Source organism: Sesamum indicum, linkage group LG12, assembly GCF_026168435.1.
Source record: "Sesamum indicum cultivar Baizhima isolate 11 linkage group LG12, ASM2616843v1, whole genome shotgun sequence".
In the NCBI taxonomy this organism is placed as follows: domain Eukaryota; kingdom Viridiplantae; phylum Streptophyta; class Magnoliopsida; order Lamiales; family Pedaliaceae; genus Sesamum; species Sesamum indicum.
This window is the reverse complement of record NC_142668.1, coordinates 16,999,338-17,018,127: the sequence shown is the minus strand read 5'-3', so window position 1 is coordinate 17,018,127 and position 18,790 is coordinate 16,999,338. Positions and strand designations below refer to the sequence as shown.

The 18,790-nt window shown below is 37.4% G+C and overlaps 6 protein-coding genes across 10 annotated transcripts; 3 read left to right on the top strand and 3 right to left on the bottom strand.

The window, feature by feature from the left end:
• Positions 1–1,966: 1,966 nt before the first annotated feature.
• Positions 1,967–7,232, top strand: LOC105175649 (lipid droplet phospholipase 1). The gene is made up of 11 exons (XM_020698424.2): positions 1,967–2,100; positions 3,017–3,161; positions 3,815–3,882; positions 4,626–4,696; positions 4,919–5,179; positions 5,761–5,924; positions 6,012–6,067; positions 6,172–6,224; positions 6,527–6,695; positions 6,785–6,882; positions 6,968–7,232. Exons 2-11 carry the CDS (start codon positions 3,061–3,063, stop codon positions 7,094–7,096), a joined length of 1,170 nt encoding a protein of 389 aa, XP_020554083.2. The 5' UTR covers positions 1,967–2,100; positions 3,017–3,060; the 3' UTR covers positions 7,097–7,232.
• On the bottom strand, positions 7,176–8,603 carry LOC105175648 (heavy metal-associated isoprenylated plant protein 28-like). Its single transcript, XM_011098150.3, has 3 exons — positions 8,467–8,603; positions 7,792–7,867; positions 7,176–7,615 (listed from the first exon to the last, which is right to left on the bottom strand). The coding sequence occupies exons 1-3, from the start codon at positions 8,470–8,472 to the stop codon at positions 7,230–7,232; spliced, it is 468 nt and encodes a 155-aa protein (XP_011096452.1). The 5' UTR covers positions 8,473–8,603; the 3' UTR covers positions 7,176–7,229.
• Positions 8,604–9,709: 1,106 nt separating this feature from the next.
• On the bottom strand, positions 9,710–12,826 carry LOC105175632 (POLLEN-EXPRESSED TRANSCRIPTION FACTOR 2). Its single transcript, XM_011098135.3, has 2 exons — positions 10,777–12,826; positions 9,710–10,537 (listed from the first exon to the last, which is right to left on the bottom strand). Exon 1 carries the CDS (start codon positions 12,591–12,593, stop codon positions 11,010–11,012), a length of 1,584 nt encoding a protein of 527 aa, XP_011096437.1. The 5' UTR covers positions 12,594–12,826; the 3' UTR covers positions 9,710–10,537; positions 10,777–11,009.
• LOC105175631 (uncharacterized protein At5g01610) lies at positions 9,980–10,390 on the top strand. The gene has a single exon (XM_011098134.3). The coding sequence runs from the start codon at positions 9,980–9,982 to the stop codon at positions 10,388–10,390; it is 411 nt and encodes a 136-aa protein (XP_011096436.1).
• A 633-nt stretch (positions 12,827–13,459) lies between the features above and the next one.
• LOC105175630 (putative inactive dual specificity protein phosphatase-like At4g18593) lies at positions 13,460–15,246 on the bottom strand. 4 transcript variants are annotated; one of them, XM_088876184.1, is made up of 4 exons: positions 15,086–15,224; positions 14,845–14,925; positions 13,990–14,244; positions 13,460–13,897 (listed from the first exon to the last, which is right to left on the bottom strand). In XM_088876184.1, the coding sequence occupies exons 3-4, from the start codon at positions 14,216–14,218 to the stop codon at positions 13,743–13,745; spliced, it is 384 nt and encodes a 127-aa protein (XP_088732310.1). In that variant the 5' UTR covers positions 14,219–14,244; positions 14,845–14,925; positions 15,086–15,224; the 3' UTR covers positions 13,460–13,742. The 4 variants fall into 4 exon arrangements, with proteins under 4 accessions (XP_088732310.1, XP_011096435.1, XP_088732309.1 ...); XM_011098133.3 differs by lacking the exon at positions 15,086–15,224 and adding an exon at positions 15,056–15,072; XM_088876183.1 differs by lacking the exon at positions 14,845–14,925 and having other exon boundaries at positions 15,086–15,246.
• A 1,131-nt stretch (positions 15,247–16,377) lies between these two features.
• On the top strand, positions 16,378–18,527 carry LOC105175629 (transcription factor bHLH30-like). 2 transcript variants are annotated; one of them, XM_088876579.1, is made up of 4 exons: positions 16,378–16,514; positions 16,601–16,791; positions 16,969–17,187; positions 17,750–18,527. In XM_088876579.1, exons 3-4 carry the CDS (start codon positions 16,981–16,983, stop codon positions 18,212–18,214), a joined length of 672 nt encoding a protein of 223 aa, XP_088732705.1. In that variant the 5' UTR covers positions 16,378–16,514; positions 16,601–16,791; positions 16,969–16,980; the 3' UTR covers positions 18,215–18,527. The 2 variants fall into 2 exon arrangements, with proteins under 2 accessions (XP_088732705.1, XP_011096433.2); XM_011098131.3 differs by having other exon boundaries at positions 16,601–17,187.
• The last annotated feature ends 263 nt before the right edge of the window (positions 18,528–18,790 follow it).

The window sequence follows — 18,790 nt, the reverse complement described above, 5'->3', positions numbered from 1 at the left end:
AGCTTGAGCTCGTGAGCTCGCCTAACAAGCTCAAGCTCGTCTCCTAAGCAACGAGCTCAAGCTTGAGCTTGTGCATCTTATATGTTGCTTGAGATTGAGTCCGAGCACGAAATTTGGCACTCGACCTCCAACTTGAGCTTGAATTTTTGGCTGAGTTGAGCTAGATTGAACCCCTCCTACAGGATCTCTGGAGACCCTCCTCACAAAATCAAATAAGGACCAGCACCCCCTCTGGGGACATGTGGCGTCCTATAGAGAATTTTTATAAATCCTAAAAGTTTCGACTCCAGTTGAAAAAAAAATCTACTCAACCAACCCCCTAAAAATCCGAGAAGGCATCATTTCCCCCGAAAGATACACCACAGACTACAATAAACCCTCCGAATCAGAGGAGGATCCTCCAACTATTGGCGAGTATCCACCAAATCTAAGGACGACTCAGCATTATTTAACAATTTTGAGCTTCTCCAACTAATTTGTGGTTGTTTATAGATAGAGAGGTACCTCAATGAAAAAAGACATGATTTTTCACTTTGAACCCTCCTACAAAAGCTTTAACCTTTATGCTACCATTTTAACTTAAAGGAGCATTGTAATATCATATTTAGAGTTTTGATTCATATCAATCTATCTCTTATATACAAAAATCGAGCAATAACACTGATGTTTTCATACATTCATATGATTTTTTATTTTCTAGCACTTATTTCATTATTTTTCACTCTGAGTGGGCCGAGCACTACTATATTTTGCTCGCATAAAAAATATTTTTATTAATTATAATTATATACATAATATAAATTTAAAATTTATTTTGTGCTTTTTTTTTCATATAAGCCTTTATGCGGTGGATGGTCCCAAATAAATAACGATTAATTTTATTCACCTTAACAAATTTATGCCATTTCTAAATTTTGGTGGTTGGAGTCTTGAAATTATCAGAAAATAATTAATTCAAGGTTACTATTTGTTATTTCTATATTTGGAGTTTCGCCGTTGCCATCGAGCAAATGTAATTAAGCCTTTTGGAATGTCAAGTCGAAAATTTCAAAGTACTTTCAAGAGTTTAAAATTTAAAAATTATAAGATATTACATGCTTAATTCCTCTATCTGTAGAATACTTTAACTCATTCACATCAGGATATAGCTAATACATGCTTAATCCTTCCCTAATATTACCCAAAACACATGCATTATAACATATAAGAAATTAATTAAGCTCCATTATATATATATATATATATATATATCGCATTAATGATCAGGCAAGGGGATGGGGTCTTCTTCGATCTCCTTTTTGAGTTCAATGCATTCAGGTGCCCTTTTCTTGGGGGAGAATGTCAGTGAACTAGAATTACGGAACTTATCATTGTAGTAATCTGTGGTGGTGAGGACAACATCTGCTGCCGATTTTCTTCCCAAACCGTCTTTTACAATCTCAGCACAGTCATGCATGCTACTCTTCACCAATGTCACCTCACAGGTTTCACTTTTATGATCATCTTCCACATCTATTGTGTACTCTCCCTTGTCGTCGGTTACAATCCCAGTCATGCGTAATGTAACATTATCTTTGTCAAAATCATCTCTGCATACCAACTTCACTTCCGCTCCTGTATATATACATATATTGTCAATGTGTACAGGTAAAAAAAGATGCTATATAATTATATGTATTTGTAGTATTGTTCTTGTTATGTACGTACCTGGCATACGCTTGCTGAATTGAGTGACGATTTTTCCCATAAGAAAAATCATACTCTTCCCTTCCAAATCCAATGGCGATTGGCGGGCGGAGCGGAGAAGAGGCGAAAAGGGTTGCGGACGTAGCCATCTCAACGGTCAGATACCACTCCAGCTCTGCCTTGATTTCATCATTTTTCACTTAACTATAAATACCACACACATTGCGTCCTACTCCTACCCGCGTTTGTTTTCTTGCCGTTGTGGACTACTTCCCCGTCACCGTCGGAACACCAATTCCAATTCTATCAACCATAATAATCACACACCCTCTTCTTCTACTTCTTGCTTCTCTTCCCCTCCTAATTCCGCCTACCATCGCGGAGCCCATAACTGGAAATTCGTCAATTTCTCCAGTAACATCTCTCTCTCTCTCTCTCTCTCTCTCTCTCTCTCTCTCTCTCTCTCTCTCTCTCTCTCTCTCTCTCTCGGGTTTCACAGTGTCTTCTTGTCCGTGAGTCATGGCACACATTTCTTGTATTGTGGTGGAAGAATTTGTGGTCAAGTTCGATATCTTAAAATCTATATGCAAAGGAATTATGAAATTTGACGTCTGGTATTTCACTTTTTGCTTCCTTCTTGTTTTCTTTCCTTCTCTTTTCTGTCTTCACTTTTCTTGTATTTTAGCCATGAAATTCAGTAGAATCTTGAAAATCATTGGTGGAAACTTGAGGGAAAATCAAGAAGTCTGTCAAATAAGCGAATTATGGTTCCTGTTTATTTTAGAATTCGTCCACATTAGTTCTATTATCAACCTCAATCGTGCTGTACAGAAAATCAAGAAATTGGTTTTGGAAATTGCAATTCTTGATTTTCAAATTAATCATTCGTTAAAAGTTAGTACTGTTCGCTTGTGATTATCTTTAGGTTTGCAGTGATCGTTTCTACATTAATGTCAAATCACACAAGTACTTGTATTTTTTTTTTAAAATTTTTATTTTCTTCAACCCATATTTTCTGTTTAGATATTGAAGGACTATTTCTTTTTCACATACCACTACCGATATCTTATCAGGGCGTTGAACAACCTATCAGAATCCTGAATTGCAGTTCACGGCCTTAGGCCAGAGACCTAGTATCCCACAAATTTTTGCACTAAGATTCTAGTTTATCTGTGTTGTCAAAATAACCATTTCCGTAAAATTCATCTGTCAATCTAATTGAACACTCACCACTACACTTAACAGTAGGAAGCTGCAGCACATCATCTTTACAACCTAACAGCACATGCATACTTAATTTTCAGTCTGAGGGCTTACCTGCACCTTGCAGGCATAAAGAGCATCTGGAAGCGCAAAAGCCTAAAAGCTGAAGCCATGAGTAAAACTCAGGGAAATCTTTCATCACCGAGGGCCATCACTAAAGTGGAGGATAAACCCGAACATCTTCTTGTTCTTGTTCATGGCATCTTGGCAAGGTAGGCATATTCTCGTACATGGAATTAGGAAATAAGAACCAGTGCCCTATCCATAGGCCATTTGGAGAATGTATAGAAGTGGAGCTTTAATTTAATGGTTTTAAATTCTGGTTGTTTTTAATTAAAGAATTGGTATAACGGAGAGCAGAACGTAGATAAAAATAAGAATCTCCACCAAATTGAATTTTTCGCTGATGTGGGTTTGCTCTAGGATATTGTCATGATCCTGGCAATTCGTTTTGCTCTTTATCTTTCCTATCCATGTTTTCCATTCCCTGCTATCCTTTTATGCTGATTTTACTTGCTTAAGCATAAAACTCAACGACCAACCTATTACTCAGTTACAGACCTTTTTACCATCTTGATTTTAATATATGTGTTCCTTGAGCACCTATGAACTTATTCCTTCCTTCTCTGCATTTATACAATGTTTATATTTTGAAATGAAGACATAACATCTGTTTGTCAAGTGTCAAACTCAAAATAAAGGGAAATGAATGAGAAACCTATGATGTGTATCGTATGGTTCCTACTTTGCTTTTAAGATAAAGTTGATTAATTACATTGTTGCATAAATAGAAAATTTTAAATTATTATTTGAAAGCATGTTGAGGTTCTTGCTCAGACTTACTGAATATTTCCAAGTATTGCAGCCCAAGTGATTGGACATACTTTGAAGCAGAGCTGAAGAGGCGATTAGGAAAGAAATTCTTGATACATGGTATGTTGTTTCTGCAAATGGTCAACAAATAGCACTTCACTAGACTAACTTGAACTTCAATGTTATGATTTATGTGGGATCATGTTTCATACAGTAGGTATGGGGAATAAGTCTTTGCTATGGAGGCTTCAAAAGTAGTTCTGAAGCTGGATACTAAATAAAAAAATAACCCTAACACCGATTGCCAAACCACTAATCATACATCTGCTATTTTTAAACAAAGTTGTAAGAGTGGGTTTCATGAGGATATTCAGGGTTTGAGGGCTTGGTGTTACAAATCCTCATCTGCTATGAGGTACATGTGAGATGCCTGCAGCAGAATTCCATTCTCTTTCCATCAGTTGGGGAGGAAAGTAGGAAAGATATATTATTCTTCCTTCTATCCTTTAGTATCCTCCTCTCTTTTATGGATAGCCTTTAAGACATCATGGTGAATATTTTCCACCAGTCTTCCCATTTGCTGAATTTTAGATTAGGACCATTCTTATCTGTCGCGCAGAAAGATGGGGTTGTAGAGGGGCTTGGCTATGAGTAGAACTGGATTGTTCTCTGCAATTCAATAGGAAAATGGATGAGTTGGGAAAAGTGAAACAGCAATTAATATTATTTTAGAGCTAGACTGCATTTTATGCTTTCTCTGAAAGAAATTCTTCTTCTCACTATGCATCATGTGCAAATTTACTTTTATGATAATAATTGAGTTGTATGCTTATTTAAGACTTTAAATTTTTTATCATGTGCAGCAAGTTCATGTAATACGTACACCAAGACTTTCACTGGCATTGATGGAGCTGGTAAACGATTAGCGGATGAAGTAAGGTTCTGGGTGGTCATGCATGTGTATGTCCTATTTTGTATTAGTGTAGTTTATACTTGGAACCATGAATGCTTATATTTCTTTGGGCTGCCACTACATATTACTGGCCCGCGACTTTTCTTTTTGCTTCCCGTATGGTGTAGTGTCTCGTCCAGTAAATTGATTATCCTGTTATATGAATGTGTATACTGGTCTCTGACAAGTGCATGCATTCAACAGGTCATGCACATTGTGAAGAAGACAGAAAGCCTGACAAAGATATCCATTTTGGCCCATTCTCTTGGTGGATTAATTGCACGATATGCAATTGCTGTTTTATACACATCTAATGTTTCTTATGAGCAAACTGATGATACAGCTGCCTCTCCTGCTACAAATTTCAAACCTTTCTCTTCAAATGATGGTTTGATTGCTGGTTTGGAAGCAATTAACTTTATTACCCTAGCAACACCTCATCTTGGAGTAAGAGGAAATAAGCAGGTAAATTTTGCTAATTGCGATTATCAACTCATATTTCATGTGTGTACACTTGTCTTATTTTATGGATCTAAAAATAAATGGTTGATATTAGCCATTTCATGTAATTGCATATGTCTCTACTAGACGTCATCACAAATACAACAAATTGTGTTCTCTCAGTGGTGGAATTATCATATATCCTCAGATTTTCTATCATCGACGCCCTCACTTTTTTCTGTACAAGCTACTTACCTTTTTCTTTTTCCCATTCTTTTTGTTGAGCCATTTTGCTTTTGACATTTCATTTACTGATGAAAATACCAAGGCGACTGTTTCCTCATGGCAAATGATAATACAAATGATATTATTAATTGCTTTATGTTTGAACACCTTTCTTTTCAGCCAAAACCCAAGGTCCACACATAACATAAATGACTATGGAGCCTTATAACTACTTCATTTTCTCTTAAATTCTGATCTAATTATCCACCAGTCTTGCTATGCATTATGACTTAACAATTTTTACTATTAACACTTTATTGTCAATGGTAGTCATTTGGAATCCAACCTCGAGAACATTTTAATTTTCTTCAATTATTCAGCTTCCATTCCTCTTGGGGTTGCCTTTCTTGGAAAAACTTGCTGCTCCAATGGCTCCTATTTTTACTGGTCAAACCGGCAGTCAGCTCTTCCTTGCAGATGTCAACCCCGACAAACCCCCTCTGTTATTGAGAATGACTATGGATTTTGATGATGGAAAGTTTATGTGAGTGGAGTTGGCCTGTAAACACGTTATTTGATCAACTTGTGTATCTGGTGTAATTTGAGCCTAATTGTGGTGATCCTCTTGCAGATCTGCACTCGGCACTTTTCAGCGTCGGCTTCTTTATGCCAATGTCTCTTATGACCGTATCCTGATGTTCAGTTGGGTCTCAAAATGTGTGCCCAGTTAATTATGATTGAAACAGTTCCTCTCTGTTACATGTATTATTGAGGTTCTTAACATAATCCAGATATGGTTGGTTGGCGCACATCCTCCATACGAAGGGAAACTGAACTTGTTGAGGTATTTATGATTTTCTGTTTTTTAGCGGCTAGCTGCTATTGTACTAATCTTGAGTTGCCTATCAATATTTCCTTTGTTTGGTTTCAGAAGAGAACATGATGTACTTCTACAATCATGGATAGGGTTAACACATCTTTATACATCAAATTACTGAACGTGATGATGGAATATTTGCTTTACCTAATTATACTATCACACTCTCTCTCTCTACATTTTTGCTGATCGTTAATTTTTATCTGCAGAATTAGTAAATCGTTGGTTTTCTGGCACTGCAGTGAGATTTATGATATTTTAATTTGCAGCCTCCTAGTCTGTCATTGGATGGATATAAACATATTGTTAATGTGGAGTATTGTCCACCACTTTCGTCTGAGAGTCCACATTTCCTTCCAAAGGCAGCCAAAGCAAAGATGTGTGCTCAGAATGAACCCAACACTCAGAATACCGTAGAATATCATGAGATTATGGAAGGTATTATTATAATGTTGATTCTAACTTCTGATTCTGTTAAGACTGACTATCTTGAATCAGTTCGGGGAAATGACAGTTGTCTGTTACAGAGGAAATGATACGTGGTTTACAACGATTGGGATGGATCAAAGTCGATGTCAGCTTTCGCTCGGCATTTTGGCCCTTCTTTGCACATAATAGCATTCATGCAAGTGTTTTTAATTGCAAATCTGTTATATTTCATTCATGTATCATTCTTCAGTCTCATCTGATTCTTACCTTTCAATAAACAGGTGAAAAATGAATGGCTTCATAATGCGGGAGCAGGAGTGGTTGCCCATGTTGCTGACACGATAAAGCAACAAGACTCTGCACCACCCATCGGTGCTAGCTTCTTTTGTGGTTCTGTATTGACAGTATAATAGAAAATTCTTGTCTCCATGAGATATGATATTATGCTTTAGTCTCATCCACCCCATCAACGAGGAGCAAGAAACAAGATTTGTTGTATATTATATCATATCATGGGGTATTCAAGTTTTGCTTTTCCTTTGATCACATTACAGAGCAACCAGTGGCATTGTCATCGCTAAAAATGGTAGTGGCCCGATCATCAAGAATAGCCGAGGAGGGTGGCCGGTGATAGTAGCCATGCTCGTGCCCATTGTAGCCGTGCTCATGGTAGTTGTACCTTGATGGCAGGTCAGCCACGAAATAGTTGGGTGGGCTGTTGTAGCCGTTGGTGTTGTCTGAGTAGAAGTAATCAGGCAGAGTCCCGTAGTAGTGGGTGTAGAAGTCGTGGTACTCCGGGTTGTATGGGAACGGCCAGAGCTCCGCCTTCCTTCCCGTCTTCCTTACTGTTTTGAGAACCTTATTCTGATCCGCCCACCCGGTGACCGTGACTTTTTGCATTTTCATATCTATGTCGATGGTGTCCACTCCTAGTAATTTTACAGCGCAGTCAATAAAAGATAATAGAATGCCTTTTGATCAGGATAAAGATAAATAGTCATAACAATATGGGGTCGAAATCTATGTTAAAATTCCAAGAGTAGATTTTTGCTTCAGAGTATTTATATAGCTAGCATCTAAAACAAAATAAAATCAAGAATCTTACCATCTAATTTGGAAAGAGCTTTCATTATTTTGCTTTCGCATCCAGGACAGTCCATGTGCACTCTCATCTCCACAATCTGAAAACAATATAATAGTAATTAATGTAAGAGTTGCTCAGTTGCTAAATAATAATAATAATAATAATATCATCATCAATTTAATAATATGTGGTCCTGCATACTAATGAGGTCCCTTCGTACAATAATCCTGACATACTTTTTAAAACACAGATACCTCTATCCATTTTAGGACATCCTTATCCAATCCTACCTCTGTTTCTTCAATATCTCTGCTTCGTGAACTTTACGACAGTTTTTATGTTTTACAGATTAGTTTTTCCAAAATGCCACCACTTAAATAAGTTTTTCGATAGTGTTATGTAACAGAGTAGCGTAGGAAACCAGACATGTAACACATACAGCTGCGTATTATTATTGTACTAATATCGCATGTCGTGGGAACAAGTGGACTAATAACCATTCGTTGCATGCAAATGCAGATTAAAGATGATTATGTAGTCAGCATACGCAAGAAATCCATGACAATCAAGATTTCCTTCCATGTTCTTTCTGTACAAGGTTTGATGGGTCGTTACATATTATACAAACAAACAAGAGCATGGACATTCATCAACAACAGCATGCATATAGCTAGTAAAGAAAGAAAAAAAACTAACCGTCATATTGACACTTTACAGGAGCTAGCTTAGTATCTTAAACAAGTTGTTTCCCTGATCCAAGAAAATCTGAGCTACTGATGAACAAGAAAACAAAGGTCGACGATTTTGGTGATGAACCAATTCTGACATGTTCACCTTATATATATATAGGCAGAGATTAATGATTAACCTGTTGTCCGCAGGCTGTATTTTAATTGGAGAGCAAGTTAGATGAATGATGCAAGAAAACAAGACTACTGGTGTATTATATTCAAATGTTCCTTCCCACTATTTTTTAATCTTCCTGCACACACAAATTAAATTATACTTAAACTTCTGTTTTTCTGCTCTATATTGAAAATATCTCAGCTTGACGTCAAGTAATTACCAGGTACGTACGTAAGCCATGCAGCCTCAGCTGTTGTTGATGTTTGAAGTGCGTGTTGGATCACGCGGCGCTTTAATTTCTTTTTTTCTTTCTTTATACAATAAATGGAAAAAGAATGGAAATTGAGGGGAAGAGTATAAGTCAGTATTCAATTTCGGTAATAATGACTAGTTTTTTCAATCGTCGAGCAGGTGATCTATTTTCATATCTATTTCAAGCTAGCTAGACTTGCTTCATTTTTTTCTGAAAATAAATCCCAATCATAACATTAGGAAATAAACAAAGACTTTTGATATGAAAGACATATGGTCAATCTTCTTAATAATATGATCAAACATCGATGACGTGATACAAAATGATATAAATATTTGTGTAGAGTTTACTTTACATTAAACAAACCTGAAAATTGAAGGACATTGGTGTAGTGTAATTTACACTAACATGACCCCTCAGCCAATTGCTTTGCAGTCACGTATAGAAATACTTGACTTATAATGACCATGCAGTTCATAAGTTTATTTTAAGGCAAGTTGCAATATAACTTGACCACGATGAAATTTACTTAGAAAAAGCAACTTCGAATATCCTAAAGTACGACTAATTACAAAGATTTTACTTTGAATTCTAAGGTGTCTGAACTATAACCCTTCATCTATGGTTAATTCCACTCACAATGTTAAACTATATGCAGTATCCAAATGATAAACGGAGTTATTGGCACAATTAAATGGATCAAAGCCATTGTAAAATTTGTGGGCCGAAATCAATTGTTTGTATGAATGGAAGAAAGTTTGTCGGGTGGAGATCGGGGAGGCTTGCATAAGTTGATTCTCTTTCTTGAGCAAGAACTAGCGTTATGGTGAATCCATATACTTAATACCAAAAACGGTCTATCAGGATAAGCGGCATAAGAACAAATAGGGAAAGATTACACATACTTTGATGAAAATGATGAGCGAAGTTGCTGTTCTAGTGCTAGTTTCAGTGGACAATACAATGTCCCATCACTTTGGTTTCTCCATTGCGTTTTGGCTTCTTGCAGGGTGTTTATCCGTATAAATTCTGAACAAGCCAATAACTTTGAAATTCCATCAATCTCACAACTGAGCGGAAGAAGTGAAAGAAAAGATCCCTACAGACGCAATGGCACAAAAGGAAGGAGGAATTGTCAAGAAAGGTCATGAAGATGGGCTGAAGATGGCCATATCCCTCCTCGATGAGTTTGAATTGCCAAAAGGGCTACTGCCCCTGGCCGATGTGATTGAAGTAGGATTTGTGAGGAGCACAGGCTATATGTGGATCCAGCAAAAGAAGAAAGTGGAGCACAACTTCAAGATGATTAGCAAGCTTGTGAGCTATGATACAGATATAACTGGGTATGTGGAGAAGAAGCGAATCAAGAAGCTCAAGGGAGTGAAGGCCAAGGAGCTGATGCTGTGGCCTCCAGTCAGTGAGATAACCGTTGATGATCCACCTACTGGGAAGATCCACTTCAAGAGTCTTGCAGGCATCACCAAGACTTTCCCAGTTGATGCATTTGCTGCAGGCCAGTAATGAAACATCAGGCTTATCTTGTTATCTAGGCACATCAAGAACTGCATCAAGTTCCAAATGATGTTCTCTCATGTCTTTGTTTCGCATCTTCCTTCCGTGTCCTTGTTCTCATAAAATTTCCACAGCCGAAAGAACAATAATGCAGTGCTGGAGGCAAACAATTATATTAGAAATATATATATTCATGGAACTAATATAAATCATGATAAAAGCCATTTGTCCTTTTACATAATTTTCAGAATGTTTCAGAAACATCTGACTATTCCAAATGATGCAGAGAAGAGATCTGTTGAAAGGCAAGGATGCACAAGAGAAGAAAAGCCTATTTGTACTAAATTGATCATATAAAGAACTTCTATATCAAATAATCAATCTGGTATAAATACCAGGAACGATAAAGAATAGAAGGAAAACTTCTGCTTGTAGGAGTTTCTGGTAGAGAAATGCATCTGCCAAATTGATGTTCGCATATTCTGTACCAACAGCTTCAGTTTAGAACATAGACATCACTGCAACCATTCATGCAATGCCATCATCAAATACATGCAAAGCCAAAACTGATGTCCGCATATTCTGTACTAACAGCTTCAGTTTAGAACATAGACATCACTGCAACCATTCATGCAATGCCATCATCAAATACATGCAAAGCCAATAAGACGTTGTAATGTCCATTCTCTATCTCCTCTTCCTTTACATTATGAAGTAGGAGAGTTTCAATGATGAGATCTTCCCAGTCCGTATCCACTTTCATTTTCTTTCTCTTCTTCTCAGATTTTTCTGGCTCAAAAAGACAAATACCATTGCTATAACCAGAGGCAACAATTCCAGGATGCATAATCCTCTGGATGCGCAGCTTGGCAGCTTTTATCTTTTCCTGCCGCTTTCCCCTAACTAAGCATGCCTTATCAAAAGATGGGGGCATAGCATCCAACCCCACATCCTTTTCCAATATCTGCTTTAGGAGAAGCTTTTTGCTCAAGTCTGATTTGCCTTGCCACCAATCTGTACATGCTTGAAGGTCGAACGTTTTTCGCCTTTTCCGTTTATTCCCTATACCTATCTCCTCAGTGGCCTTGACCAAAGAAACTTCATCCAAGAAATTAGAATAAATCATGGTCAGAGATTCCGGGGAAATCTGGAATTTGTCAGGACAATCACTGCTCAAATTTGATGTTTGGTCAACTTCAAAATACTGAGAGCTGGAATCTTCCACGGTATAGCTATCAAATGTATACCCAATCTCTTTGCGCAAACAGTGTCCAACCAATCCTTCCATGTCATACTGGACATCCTCAAAGCTCTCTCTTTCCTGTGTTGTCGACTTCATCTCCATGTACTGAATGACAAATGGAGCATTCTTCACAATGTTCTTCACTGTTACATCTTTTCCCCAAGGCAAAGCTCTAGCAACTGCAACAAGTCTCTCCAGTAGTTCCTTGTACCTCCGTCTACATGTAATAACAGCTACATGCAATTCCTTGGCCAAATCTTCAATCTTTACATGTACCTGATTCAATTCCCCGACAAAAAGCAAGACTGCAGCCACCACAGGCATAGGCTTCCTTCCAGTTGTCACAAACCACTTGATCAAACACTGGATCAAAAACACCCCTTGTTGCAACATCCTCTGAACCACATCCTCCGGAGCCTTGCCAAAACTTGGGCAACTCTTGATCGCGCGTTCGAAAGATTTAACGATATCAAACTCTGGCAACTTCAAATCAATAAAATCGACAACCCGACTAATCATTCGACCTAATTCATAAACATCACAACCAACCAAATCCGCTACTTCAACAATTGGCAGCATCTTCTGATCCTTTCTCATCACAACATAAGCACAAGCACCAACAAAAACTGGAAACCATTTCCCCTGGCCATATTCTGCATTAGTAATTTTCTCAACCAAAAGCTTAACCTCATGAGACTTCGAACCAGAAAGCCCTAGTTTGAACATAAAATCCTCAATCAATTTCTGGGCTTCAAAAATTTTATTTTCCTTGTAGTTGCGAACACTACCACTGCCAACAGTGCCGACACGAACAAAAGTGCCCGTGTCGCCAGTGACGCCGCCAATATGCGCCTGAAAATTATCGAAATCCTGAACGACGCCACACGATGTGCAGACCATATTGCCCGTTACATCGTCGGGAACCAGAGTTCTCTTCCTGCAACTCTGGCAAGGGCGAGAACCTTCCATCTTCTCCTTAAATCCCGAAGGAGGCCACCGTCAAGATTGCCGGTCTGGAGTAATCTGTCGCGAAAAAGCTACGGATTTCAAAATTAAATTGTTAAAAGCTCGATACAAACGAAAACTAAGATTGATCCAGGAGACGACTAATAGCGAGAAAAACATTAGGAGTGAGCTGCGATGTAGCTCGTAAGGTTGGAAATTTAAGAATGAATCAACGACTTAATTGCAACGGCTCTTTCTAGGGTTTTGAATTGTGAGCAGTACGCTACCGACTCCTGGACCCGCGGGAACGGCCCACTAAATAACAGGCTGAATTATTAGGTTTTCTTGAGAATTGCTTTTTACAATTCGGCCCACAAATTTTAGAATGGGTTTGATCTATTTTATTGGGTTAAGGAAATATATACATACATATATATGATTTAACAATAGGATAAGTTAAATTGACAACTTTTAGGCCGAATATAAAAATATCCCCTATTTTTTTGTAAAATACAACTACACCTCTTATTCAATAGCAAAACTTACACAAACACACCTCGAAGAATAATACACTAACACCAGTCAGAAAGTGTAATTGTAATTTATTTGACCTAACATCAGGGAGTATAAACATAATTTATCCGTAAAATATTTTCCTTGGAGAAACAGGACTCATATTTGTTTTTTTATTTCACCTTCATCCAAACTTATTAGAGCATATACTGGTGAACTTATGAGTCGATCATCCCTGTGTATAGCGCCTTCCCTCCTCCAGCAGAGAATCCAAAACCACAAAACTAAATCTAATCACTCTAAGAAGTGTGATAGATCCTTGTAGGAACACATATCTATTGATGATGTAGAAATTCTAAACAAAATGAACACCACTCTTAAGAGCAACCCCAACTTCTTCAACAGGTAGATAGAGCTCCACCAGAACTTCTGGAGAGCATTTACTGACATCCTCATTTAACAGCTACAACATGAGCAGTTTAGGGAAGGCAGTGGTGACCTTCTGTCAACTGGTAAACGGAAATTTAGACGTAATGACAGCAAAATGGGCATCGCATCAATTCTATCTTGCACCATATAAAAATGGTAAAAAAATGTCGTCAAAGCATTTACAGATCAGCCAGACGTCTCATCATCAGTCAATGAAACTAACATAGTCACCTAAACACGGCACTCATCCATACGACTTTTGTGCAATTGAAAGGCAGGATTAATCCACGTCCCACAATTACACTGCATGCCTGCCCAATTGAAGGAACCCAGTCTGGCTTTGCAACCGATGCATTGGAGTTTGTCTTCTACACAACCTTCTCCCACTGCCAACACAAAGCACCAGCAAAGCTAATGATTTGCTAAGAAATTACACCAAATGGTCATAAAGGAATGTGATGGTTAAGGTTTAAACTACCTGCTTCCATCCATTTCATGGGCTCCACAAAAATAGAGGAGCATTCTGGTGTTTCGACATCCAAGTCACTATTTCTCTTTTTCCATTTGAAGCACTTTTGTCCTTCTCCACGTTTGTGAGAAACTATATGCTCTTCAGTAGCAACAATCCTGCGGCATTTCTTGCACCGGTATATGACTGGAGGTTTTGGATCAGAGCCTGGGCTAATGTTATCCAGAGTCGGTTCCATTGCAATTGGCTGCTTAAAGCTCCAAGCTATCAGAAAACATGAAACCTTAAGAATTACCATATGACTGAGACTTGAAAGCCTTCCGCGTCATGCCTTTCTTTGAAGAAAATCAGAAAGTGATAAAAGATGATACACTAATACAATTTTTAAAAATCAAGTGAGTCTAAATAAAACGTTAGTCGAGTGCATGCAAATATAGCTAGTTGAGGCCATGGTTGTTCAGAGAACTGCATACAGAGAGATCAACAAGAGATACTTATTAATGTCCACAGCAATCTCATAAGAGAATTTCTGCACAAGGACCCTTAGGGACATTACAAGCTAGCAAGCTACCTCCTTATTTAATAGAGTAACTGATAAGGAATTCCAGAATCAAGCTGAAAACTCCCTTTCTCTCATTTTACGCAAGTTTCAATATAGCATCATAAAGAATAGTTCTTACAAGTGAAATTTTGACTTAATACAAGAATGTCCACAGCCATTACGAAGTAAACACACCAACTTCAGGACACAATGAACAAACGAGAAATATTCACGATTCCTAGTACAAATTTAGTCTCTCAAAATGACAATAACAGAAAATATCCTAAAATATACTAATTTCTGAACGAAATGATATTGCTGACCAAGTACTACTTCCGGTTGTGGCTCTAATTCTTCGATTTTACACAAAAGTCCGACGCCAATCCAACATAAGCCATCAACATCTGGACAGTCTTGACAGGAATTAGATTATGTAATTTCATCAAGAAAATCATTTAACGAAAAAATGATTACTGGTTCAGGGGTTTACACACTGATTTCAACCAATTACAAATTTCGTTGTTCGCATCTTACCGGAGAATTGGAAGAAGAAAAAGGGCTTACCAATAACTGTTGAAGAAGGTTTTCCTGTCGGCAGAGGCAATTGAGCCCTTCCCCCGAACTTAAACGCCGTCGTAATCTACAAAATGCTATTGGCTACCAGATACGGCCCAAGACCGCCTATTTGTACGGGCAGGTATGGAAGCAATGTCCGAGGGGCCCAAATTAGTGATTGCCTAATTTCTCTTCTTCTTCTTCTTCTTTTTTTTTTTTTTTTTTCTCTTTTTCGTTTTTTATGTCTTTGTAAATACATGAATAAATAGTGTATTGCCGAAAATGTTTACACAAAATAAATATATAAACACTTTAATTACCCCTCTACCTTAAAAAAAATCATTTGTATGTCCTAAACATCTTGTACCTTAATAAAAATCGAATTGATTAACATTGTGTCCGAATTTTTAAGAGTTTCTGTAAGATTTTAAATTCATTTGACTAATGATTCTAAAGTATTTTAAAATTCATATTGATTTATTTTGTTAGCTACGTAAGTTAGATATATTTCAATTGTACTTTTTAAATTTATAAAACTCAAATTCGTATCCATCAAAATACACCTTAATATACATTTTATTTCCTGCATAATATTCAAAAACGTAACCAATGGGTTTAATGCATTTTATCCCTATGATATTGTAAATAACAAATTACTCCCTATGAAAATAAATAGCAAATTGTTAATTTTTTTATATGGGAGGTAATTTACACATTTATAATGTCATAAGGGAGTAAAACAAAAGATTACATTTTTCCTTGTAACTAACCGCTTGGACTTCATATTTAGTCAACAAATTTAAGTGTCATTTTGTAGACATAATTTCAAATAAATATAGAGAGTATCAGTAAGACATAATAGATTAAAATAAAACACAATCATTCATATATATTTAAAAAACAATAAGCATGAAATTAGAGTATTGCAGGTCATGACCCAAGAAATTAAATAGAGAAGAATCATCACATTACAATCAAGTCTGCCGGCCGGCCGGCCCACAATTGACAACCTCCTCGTCATGCATGCTGCTGCTCATCCACCTGCCTGCTTGCCTGCCGGTGTTTTTCAAAAGCAAGTTCATGAATTTACCTAACAAGGCTGAAAATTGTAGTCTATAACAGTTGGGTCAGCTGTCAGTGGCAGTCAGCCCCCTAACCTAAAGTACTTATTTAGCGGGGCCAAGTTTGATTGGTGCGCTTATTGCCGTACGTACGTACTTTGGGTTCTGACATATCAATATGGGTAGTTTGTGGGCACAAAGATTCCATTTGACTATCAATAATAATGTCCAGAAATGGAAGAAAACAAAAAAGAAAAATGAATCAACAAATAGTAGTTTCCATGCTGCTGCTGCACACATGACACATCCATTAATTAGGTACTAGTTTCCAGAATCAGGCTTGTTAAGAGTTTGGAGGCCCATGCCGCATCCATTAGGTACGTTACTTATTCGATTCTTCACTGCTTTTCAGTTTCCAACTCCACGCCGCAGCACAAACTCTAACACAATATTTATAATTCAGGCACACAATTATGCACATGCGCTTGCAGTTACAGGTGTTTGAGATTTTAGATTTTGTTATAGTTTAGCACAGGCACAAACTCCTCTTGATGGTCGCCAAGACTTCTCGTTCTTGTTTCTTGAAATATATAGTTTGAAGGGTACAAACACGCAAAGCATTCGATTTAGTTCACGTGCTTTGTGGTATTCGTGGTACGTATTAAGATAACAAAGTTAATTATATCTTGAAGTCATATATTCATTGGCATGCTGTGCTGGTTTCTGATTTACGTTAGTACACATCGTGTATCAGCCTGGGTTGGAGAATTTTTGATTATGTATTCTGACAAGTACTTGTCTGGGAACTTAAGTGGGATTTCCGAAAATCAGGGGTACGGGCCTATGTCTGTTAAGCAGACATTGGTGTTGGACGATGAGAAAAGTGAGTTAGTGAAAGCCTCAGAGAGAATGGGAAAGAAAATTGCGGTTTCAGAGTCAAAGACTATGGCTGCTTTGAAGAGCCATAGTGAGGCAGAGAGGAGGCGGAGAGAGAGGATAAATGCACATTTGGTCACACTCCGAGGTCTTCTGGCGCCGATCAGTGGAAAGGTTAATAAATATGTTCTTCCCTTGTAGTAATAATCGATTACATAATTCAGTAGAAATAAGAGATTCCTGTAGTTGTTGGATTTCTGATGTCCAATTAGTTTCCGAGACCTCATTTCTTGGTTTCTCTCTCTTACTGGTGTGTTGGTCTGGTTTCTAGTGCTGGGCTCATCAAGTTTCTTGCCATGCTAAAAAATATTCTAGAGCTCTCAAGTAAAAGGTTATTATATTGTCAAAATGTCAACATAATGTGTGTTGATGACTAAAAATATGTAATTATAGCTGGGCATTATCTTCTTCTGAATATCTGAGAATTATTTAATTTTCGAAAGTCAAAGCTGATAATTGTGTTACTTGATGCAGTATGTTTGAATGGTAGGATACCTACCAACCGGCTGACGAGCGATGAATTATATGCATACATCCTTTTTTTCTCCATGGGTCACTTTCAGATACTATAACCATTGGTTTGCTGTCGTAACAACTCGAATTTGTGTTTTGTACATGAATGATTACAACCACCATTAGGTTTATGTTTCACCATTCTGGTGATTGTTGGTTTCAGATGGATAAAGCTACATTACTTGCTGAAGTCATAAGTGAAGTGAAGCAATTGAAGAAAACTGCAAGACGGGCCAGTGAAGGCTTGCACGTCCCAACGGACACCAACGAAGTACAAGTTGAGAAACTTGAGGATAAAGCAGACGATGGGTCAGTGTTGCTAAGGGCTTCGCTTTGCTGTGACTACACGCCGGATCTCTTGTCTAATGTAAAACAAGCTATAAATGATCTTCCTTGGCAACCGTTGAAGTGTGAGATCTCTACCTTGGGAGGTCGAGTCAAGATTGTATTCTTAATTACTGCCAGTGGAGAAGGGAACTGTGGCAGTACTGCAGCAGAGGAATTGCATTTTAGTTCAATTTCTGCGGCTTTAAGCAACATTCTTGATAAGGTCTCTGCATCAGCCGAATACGGGGGGGAAATATTTTTCCCTCAGAAAAGACGTCGGGTTTCTTATGTCGATTCTTGATGATGTCCTCGTTTCGAGAGTACTCACAGTGGCATTTTGTCGAACAAGTTGGTCTAAAGTAATGTATACTTATGGTGACAGTGGAGAATCGCTGGAGGAGTATGGATTGATAATAGACATAATAATGGTATTTTAGTGTTACTTTTTTCTAAATATTAGATTTGTGATGATATGTCAATCATCAATCGATTAAATTGACATCACTTACTCGACCAAAACGAAGTATTAGTTTCCAATGCAGCAGGTTGTCCCGATCCCATTTCCATTGTATACAAAAAGAAAAGAGATTTGTGATGATAATATACATATTGATACAGTTATTGAAATATTAATGGAAAAAGTCTTAGCTAATTATTCCAAGTAATTATTATTGAAATGGAAAAGCACATTTAAAAAAATTACAATTTTACTATATTATTTTATACTCCAACCAAACACGATCATCATTTTTTACTTGCATTAATTATGATATGACATATGCTTATTTATAATTTGTGTAATAAGATGATTTTTTTTTAGTATAAAGAATAAGAGAATTAAAAGTATATGATCCCAATATCAAATGATTTAGCACCC

Bases quoted from the DNA above. Each gene is read 5' to 3' on its own strand.
- LOC105175649 (XM_020698424.2), top strand. From the start codon at position 3,061: ATGAGTAAAACTCAGGGAAATCTTTCATCACCGAGGGCCATCACTAAA. The intron at 6,225-6,526 runs GTATTTATGATT...TTTAATTTGCAG, and splicing joins GGGAAACTGAACTTGTTGAG to CCTCCTAGTCTGTCATTGGA. The intron at 6,696-6,784 runs GTATTATTATAA...TGTCTGTTACAG, and splicing joins ATATCATGAGATTATGGAAG to AGGAAATGATACGTGGTTTA.
- LOC105175630 (XM_088876183.1), bottom strand. From the start codon at position 14,218: ATGGAACCGACTCTGGATAACATTAGCCCAGGCTCTGATCCAAAACCT. The intron at 13,898-13,989 runs GTAGTTTAAACC...TTGTGTTGGCAG, and splicing joins CATGAAATGGATGGAAGCAG to TGGGAGAAGGTTGTGTAGAA.
- LOC105175631 (XM_011098134.3), top strand. From the start codon at position 9,980: ATGGCACAAAAGGAAGGAGGAATTGTCAAGAAAGGTCATGAAGATGGG.
- LOC105175632 (XM_011098135.3), bottom strand. From the start codon at position 12,593: ATGGAAGGTTCTCGCCCTTGCCAGAGTTGCAGGAAGAGAACTCTGGTT.
- LOC105175648 (XM_011098150.3), bottom strand. The intron at 7,616-7,791 runs GTAAGATTCTTG...TAAAATTACTAG, and splicing joins AGCTCTTTCCAAATTAGATG to GAGTGGACACCATCGACATA.
- LOC105175629 (XM_011098131.3), top strand. From the start codon at position 16,846: ATGCTGTGCTGGTTTCTGATTTACGTTAGTACACATCGTGTATCAGCC. The intron at 17,188-17,749 runs GTTAATAAATAT...TGTTGGTTTCAG, and splicing joins TGGCGCCGATCAGTGGAAAG to ATGGATAAAGCTACATTACT.